At 44.8% G+C, this 8140-nt stretch overlaps 1 protein-coding gene across 1 annotated transcript; it reads right to left on the bottom strand.

Moving 5' to 3' along the window:
- Positions 1 to 342: 342 nt before the first annotated feature.
- Positions 343 to 5233, bottom strand: NR0B1 (nuclear receptor subfamily 0 group B member 1). The gene is made up of 2 exons (XM_062184337.1): positions 4063 to 5233; positions 343 to 587 (listed from the first exon to the last, which is right to left on the bottom strand). The coding sequence occupies exons 1-2, from the start codon at positions 5231 to 5233 to the stop codon at positions 343 to 345; spliced, it is 1416 nt and encodes a 471-aa protein (XP_062040321.1).
- Between the last annotated feature and the right edge of the window lie 2907 nt (positions 5234 to 8140).

Here is an 8140-nt window from a genome sequence, read left to right as displayed (position 1 = left end):
GTTAACACCTTAAAATTTATTAAAATGTAATATTACAAATTCAGTTTGAGCAGGTACAATGGAGTCAATGACTAAGCTTGTGGAGATAGCTGACTAGTGGAATACCCTGCTCTTTTCTTAAAGATGTACAGAAGTGTGTTACCTGTTGACAAACGTTTTCCTTCACAATGAAACATCATAGAACAGAGGCTTTGTTAATCATCTTTAACTAAACTATTTCTTTAATTGAATACAAAAATACTATGCATGTAAAAATAATAAGAAAGTTTATTTCACAATATTTGACATTCTTCTATCCACACCTCTTATATGGTTAACTTGGCTTGTATGGGCTAAATGGCTTCATAACTTCGCACAAAGCATCTCCAGCATCATATCATCCATGCTGACTGTGCCAATGATGGGCCTGAAGAACAGTTCAGCAATGACATTGGCATTGATGAATCTCAGCAGGAAAAGAGCACTGTTCAGTTCAGCGAATCTGGCCTGGTGCCCTCGGTGCGTCATCCTGACGTGTTCAGTGAGTATCTGCTGAGTTCCCCACTGAAGTCCCTGAATGTACTTCACGCACTGCAGGCCTGGCAGGTCTAGAGGGAGAAAAATCTCATTGTTAGAAATGGCTCATCACAAATCCTTTGCTAGATTTTTAAATCTATCCTTTCTGCCTCTGCCCAATTAAACAAAAGCTCAAGATTCCTGATTCAAGGATTCTGGAGAGCACAGTTAAAATACCAAACCAGTTGTAAGTTTCCAGAAACAACACTTCCAAGAATGAAATATTAGGTGATTTTTCTTATTAAATATCCACAATGCTTGTATACACACATTTAAAAATACTGGCTGTGAGCCAACAAGTGCACGCCTAATTTGACAGTCAAGTATACTTCAATGAATCATTGTGCCAGTTCACTTTTTATACAAATATGAAAAAAAAATCATGCTATCTCAGGAGGTGAGTACCGGGCTTTATACCATGGGAAACAGTCCACTGTACAATAAGTTTTGCCATCTGCAAATATTTTACCATTCGTCCACAAATTTCCCACCATGATACTGATTATTCAGCCAATAGTGGTAAACTCCACAGCCACAAACTGTGACTCCTGGGTTTCATTGTATTATTTGCTGCAGATCAATATTAATCTAGAGGCCCAAAATAATGTAAAAGCTAATGCTGGCTATTTAGTTCATTGTATCATGGTTTCTGTATGGGGGAGGGCTTATAAAAAGGGGAGGTGCTTCTAATGAGTGTTCCAAAAGGCTTTTTAAATAAATATATATATATATATTAAAATAAAAGATTTTAGAAATAATTCTCCTCCAGTCTTGAGAGGGTTAAAAGTAAACACTAGAATATCACGGACCGCAACACAGTTCAAACAGAACTTTTTTTTAATAGACAATGCATGACCTCTTTTCAGTCAAGTGGATACCTAAGTAAAAGTGAATGAAAATACAACCCTGGAGAGAAGGATATATATTAATATACTATTTTATTATATTGTATTATATATATATATTAATCCTTGTACAGAAGGTGGTAAGAGGAGTCTGCTTTTAAAAGCCCTATGAGTCTCCATGACAGTAATACCGTTCCAAAGTTCTTTAATTTGTATTCAAGTAAGTAATAGTTTATCATTATGATTAAATAATGCCAATTATGATTGCAATCACTTCCCTTCCTTTTTTCTGCAAAGTTTAACAAAATAATATTTTATGATTATGCTAATCATCACAGAGTAGCAGAACCAATCAGTGATCTCTAAAAACTAATGGTGACAGATATGAGGCACTCTTCTAACAGGCAAATATCTGATCAATAAAGTAAGAACAAAATAAAGCAGCACTTCTAACCTATATCCTAATTCAGATTACCCTAGTCCACACATTAATGTCTCCTACTACCTACAGCTCAACATCCAGGCTTGAAACTCAATTTTATTGTGTTTGAATTCCACTGATGAAAGGAAGAGGCTTGCATGAAACTCCACCAGAAACTCGGAGCTCCTCCAGGTCCAGAGTCATGGTTCATGAAAACTTCATCTTGTGAACTCCATGTTACTTTTCTCTGCTATCACACCACACCCATCCATGTCCACACCCTCCAAAATTGTGGCTTTTTCTACAAAAGAGACCTACCTTTAAAGTAAAGAAATAGAAATGACAGGTGGACTCCGCAGTTTCCTAATTCTCCTTATCTTTATGTTTAAACCCAGAGAGATTATAGGAATAGAATTAAAAGATGAGTTTATTTTTGCTGCATTTTTAAATCCATGCATTGTTTTTTCATAAAACTTTTTTCCATGAAGTTTTTGAAGACATCTTGGGGGGTAGGGTTGAACAAGTGAGTTTATTAAAAGTACATATGGGTTTATACATAAAGATAAGGGAATATGAAAGGATAAACAACAAAGAAATACCTTTCCCTCAAATGCTGCTGCATTTTATTTGCGTTTCAAACATGCTCAGCTTAGCTAGTTAAACTGCTATTGAGAGAGGATTTGGAAAAGCAGAGGAAGAATAACAGAGAAGAGAGGGAGAGAGAGAAGAAGGAGAGGGGGTGGGAAACAAGATCAAGGAAAAGAAAGAACTATTGACATATACACTTCTGGACGCTGACTTTGGTCTCACTTGTGCATCCCAGTGCACAAGGCACATTACAAATGATTAGTAGCACTGGCTGAAGGAGTGAGGAAGCTGTGTTCCAAATGATCTTAAGTATCATCTGGGGCACTATTATAAGTATGTATTTGCAGACCCTGGGCCAGAACTACTGAATCAGAATCATCAGGGGAGGAGTCTTGAAGACTTAACTCCCTGCTCCTCAACATACGTGAGTACTATCTCATGCACAGGCGAGTTTGGAAAACAATGACATAAACAAAAAGATGATCTACAATAGTCGCTGGGATGAGCTGAGTTCTCTAGATCATGAAACATGAGTGAATTATTGTCTCATCTAATACTGCTGTTATACTCTCGAAAAGTGCTACACAAGGGCCAGGGACATAATCAAAGATCACTAGTGTCTCGGGAAAAGGATGTAGAAGGAGCATTATAAAAACTTTCCCAACTCAAGTTGCCTGGAAACTTCCTTCCCACTTGTGACCCTCTCAGAAAGACGCTGGCTGAAGATGACTCTAGGAGCAGGACACATCTGAGACAATGTGCCACACTGCCTGAGGCCATGGTCTCCCGTGATTTGGTTGCACTGTGAGAGTCCAGCACCCAACAGACAACCTGAAACTGTGCTGCAGCTGACATCTCATTGGGCCCAGAAGACAGGACACGCAGCTGCCATGGAACACAGGCCATTTATTTTAGGGTAAGGTCACCTTGGACTCAGCAACGTATTCTGTAAATTAGGGATGGCAGAAGGGTGTAGAAGGGATTGATTAGGGTGCCTCTAAGGTCCCCTCAAGTTGCGAATCGGTGCCCCTGATGTCCATTCCTACTGTGTCTTTTCTCTGCCATTTTCCCAACCTGACATTCACAGAAATTTGGAGGATGGGATGGTTCAGATGCTAAGGACAGTACAAATGACCATTCAGAGGCGACCAGTGAAACACTAAATATAGTGTCCTGACAGCATCCCCAGGGGATGGTCTCTCCACCAAGTCCTTCACAAAGGTTTCCCTTCTTACCAGACCTAATCAATTTCCTCCAACAAAAAGATTCTAGTAAATTTCAGAACGGGCTTTCCAGGGAGCAAAAACTTCTTCTTTTGAAGCCATGCTACTGGATTTAAAAGTAAATTAGAGAAGAAATGGTTGTGTCCCAGGAAGGCACAAACTTTTCCATAGTAACAAAAATATGTAGAGAATCAAAAGCAAACCTCAACAAGCAATTCCCTTCTGTCTACTGAGTTTCTGGCAACAGCTCAGCCATGAGAAGTGGTTCCCACAGCATCCCATCCCAGTCTGCTGAGTGTCTCTGTGCCCCGAAATCCCCGCCCCGACCACTGAAAACACTAGCACCTACACCCCGGGGGAGGGGAGAACACACACTGCTCAATGCTTTTCTGAGCTGGGAGAAGCTGACGCCCAAGGCCAGCGCCCTTACCCGGGTTAAAGAGCACGGTCCCCTTGAGGTAGGCATACTCCTTGGTACTGATGTCCAGACTCCAACACTTGGCAAGGAAACCCTTGATGGCTTGGACCTCTGCTGCTGAGGGCAGCGGCCTGGCCTCCGGCGGCGGTGCCAAATGTGACTGCAATGTGGACAGGGGCGGTGGCTCGTTGCCCGCGGTCTCCTGCCGCCTACTGGTGAGGATCCTCTGCAGCATGCTGGGCTCCGAGGTCTCCACGGTCTCAAAGTGCAAGCGGTCTTGGGCTAGCTCCAGCATGAGCAGGGGCGCCCAGCAGCTGCGCACCAGCACCAGCTGCTGGTCCAGGGGCAGCACCTGGAAGCAGGGCAAGTACTTGACGAAGCGCAGCGTCTTCAAGAGGCCCGCCGAGGCTGCCTCGCAGACCACCTGTGGACTCTTGAGGGCCACCGGTCGCAGCGCATCACAGGAGGTGTCCCACCAGAGGGCCCCCGGCTGCATCTCTGGAGCTGCGTGCGTCTGATTTGCGCTCCTGGCCATGCTGTAGAGGATGCTGCTCCGCTGCGGGCGGTCTTCACCGCAAAAGCAGCAGCGGCACAGGAGCGACAGGGCTCGGCCACCGGATAGCCCCTCTCTAGCCCCCAGCCCCGGTGCACCGTAGGAGCGCTCCCACCAACAGCCTCTCAGTGGTGCCTCGGGCGCTTCTGGAGCCACGTGCGACTGCTTTGCGCTCGTGAGCAAGCTGTATAAGATGCTGCCCTGCCGCGGGTGGTCTTCACCGCAGAAACAGCAGCGGTACAGAAGCGACACGGCTCGCCCGCCGGACGGCCCCTCTCCGCCCACCAGGGGCTCAGCGCCGCACGAGCAGCCCCAGCACGGACCCACGAGCCGCGCCTCGGGCGCACTGGGCGCGGCGTGCATTTGCTTTGCGCTCGTGAGCATGTTGTAGAGGATGCTGCCCTGCCGCGGGTGGTCTTCACCGCAAAAGCAGCAGCGGTACAGGAGCGCCAGGGCTCGCTCGCCGGGCAGCCCCTCTCCGCCTACACGGGGCTCAGCGCCGCACGAGCAGCCCCAGCACGGACCCGCGAGCCGCGCCTCGGGCGCCTTTGGAGCGGCGTGCATTTGCTTCGCGCTCATAAGCATGTTGTAAAGGATGCTGCCCCGCCACGGGTGGTCCTCGCCCTCCATGGCCCGTGGCGCCCGCAGCCCGTTCTGCCCAGTGGCCGCCTCCTGGGACCTATTTATACTAAGCGCGCACGCAGGCGCGCCAGCTGCCTCCTCCTGGGCAAGGGCGCGGAGGGGGGCGCGGCGCTGAGCTCCGGTGCGTTCGCCCGTGACCTGGGCGGTTCAAAGGGGCAGATACTCTTTGCAAGCTGGAAATAGAAGAGAGACGTCAGCCAGCGAGCTCCGGAACACTTCCCACTTTCCTCTCATAACTCCTTCTCCTCCTTCGGGAAGACGGCGAGCCTGGCGCCTGGAGCAGGGAGTTGGGGCGCTGTTTGGACACTTTCCATTGAACCCTGACATCTACTTTATTCCCTTTATCTGGAGGCCAGGGATGCCTAAAAGGGGAACACCTATTTCTGTGCCATCTGTGTAAACGTTCATTAAATGATCACATTTTGTATGACTTATATCTTGTGTGTGGGTGGGAAATTCTCTTTTTCTGAGACCTTGAAAAATAGACTAGCAGTATCAGCATCATATGAGAAGTCGGTGGAAATGCCCAATCTCAGGCCCAAACCAGACCTTTACACTGGATCTGCCTTTTAATGAAGTTCCCATGGGATTCCCATGTGCCTTAATGTTTACAAAGTACCGATCTAAGTATGCTATCATAAACGTTCCATTTAATTCAATCAAGATTTAGAAGTGCTTACTGTCCTGGATGCTGTATTGGAGAGCTGGAGGCAGCGACCAGATTAGGAAAGTGGAAATAAAATAACCACCAGAAGTTAAAAGATGGTTACAGTAAGAACTTTCCATCCTTGTGGAGGCATTATATTGGTAAGTGTGTAATTAACATTGCTTTCCCCACCTTCTCTAAGGCAACAGTGAGAAATAGAGGCATCAGGAAGCCTGGATCTTGTGGTCTTCACGTGCCACGCAGCCTCTCTCGAGTTCCACACAGACACTGAACTCCGAGGATCACCCCATAGCAACACCTATCCCTTAATGTAACAAGGTCGTTGTTTCCCCGCCAACCAGCCCAGCCTAACTTCAAAATCACAACCCTTTCATCCTCAAATGTCTCATCTCTAAAATGACATGTTTATGTTGGTAATCTGTGGATCCAGGGCTGAAGATATAGAGCAGGAAAGGGGATTAGTATACACCAGCTGACATACAATCCCCTTTCTTTTCTCTCTCAATCTCCCTCCCTCCCCTTCTCTCTTTCTCAGACCGGGAATTCAGAGCACGAGAAGAAAGCATGAAAGATCCTCATTTTTCTTTCAACCCCAAATTTTATTCTGTTTGTGACAGGCCCTTTACCAACGTGGTTAATTCTTTGGCACTGGCACCAGATTGCCTCAATTTTAATCCTGGCCATGCCAGTTTATAGCTCTGAGGCCTAGGGCAATGTATTAGTTCCCTATGGCTGCTGTAAAAATTGCCACAAATATTGTGGCTTAAGGCAACACAAACAGCACAGATTTACAGTTCTGGAGGTCAGAAATCATTTTCACTGGATTAAACTCAAAGTGACATTCCTCCTGGAAGCTCTAGAGTAGAATCTATTCCCTTGCATTTTCTAGCTTCTAGAAGCTGCCCACATTCCTTGGCTCCTAGCCACATTACTCCAACCTCTGCTTTTATGTTCTTCTTTTAAGAATCTTTGTGATTATACTGCATTCAGATAATCTAAGAAAATATCACTATCTTCAAAGCCACATCTACAAAGTCTTTTTACTTTGCAAGATGAACAAATTCACAAGAGCATTATTTATCTTTTATAGGAAAACTTCTTAAGCCATCTGGCCTAGTTTTGGCACATGTGAAAGTAAAACATGACCAATAGTCTCTGTGAGGTAATCCTCGTACACAAGTCAAATCATTTGAAATGCTTAGAAAAGTGTTCAGTATAAGGTGTTGGATGTATCGACCATTACTTTTCTTTCTTTTTTAGGACAATATAGGGGACTTGAGTGTGAGAAAGTGATACTGCACCAGCACCAACATAATTCTCTCTCTCCCACTTTTTTAAGATGTCCACATTTCTTGTCACAGACTCAGAATGACAGATGGGTCACCTTATCCACAATAATAACATGTATTGGCAATATTACCTCATTGCCAGTTTCATTATTTGCCGTTTTCAATACTCAAGCTACTATTTTGGGCATTATTGCTGCTGCTTCCACAATGTTTCTGCTTAATGAACCCACCTACCAGCCTACCTGAAAAACCCAGCTTACTTCAGCCCTAAGTTGCCAGTACTGGTTATCACTTTGTTTTCTTACCAATACCTGATATGATTTGTTTATTTAGTTACTTGATGATTACTGATACCCCCATAACACACATGGGCACGCATACACACACAGACACACACACACACAAAAGAAGCTTGAGGACAAGGAATCTGTCATTCTTTATCACAGCAACTAAAACCATGGCTGATACATGCTAGATGCTTAACAATCTGTATTTGTTGGCAACTGTACCTTTGCAGAGAGTAGGAGGCTACAGCTTCTGCACTCAATGATGAGACCAAGTGTTCCCACAGAGCTATTGCTACATTGGCCTGGAAGGGAGGCAAAGTTAGCCAACTGTATTAGACACAGAGTTTTCCTGAGGCCTATTTTGTTGCTCACAGTGCTATAGGCACTGTGGTAGAATAACCAGAGAACTGGACTTACGGTCGAAAGATGTGCCTTGAACTAGGGCTTTTACACGTTAGGGCTTTTTACGACATTGAACAAGTTGTTTAACTTTACCCTTCTCATTTGTGATATAGACACCTTGTTCTAAATCATTAAAGAGTTATGATATTTATCTCTCAATATGGCAATTTACAGAAATGTTTCCCGGAACCTCCTCTACACTGAAATAAAAAGTAACTTAAGTTCATACTGAGTTGCTTTCTAATGGTTT

This window comes from Lepus europaeus, chromosome X (genome assembly GCF_033115175.1).
Source record: "Lepus europaeus isolate LE1 chromosome X, mLepTim1.pri, whole genome shotgun sequence".
NCBI lineage: Eukaryota > Metazoa > Chordata > Mammalia > Lagomorpha > Leporidae > Lepus > Lepus europaeus.
The sequence above is the reverse complement of the archived record's forward strand: the minus strand, read 5'-3'. Positions and strand labels throughout refer to the sequence as shown.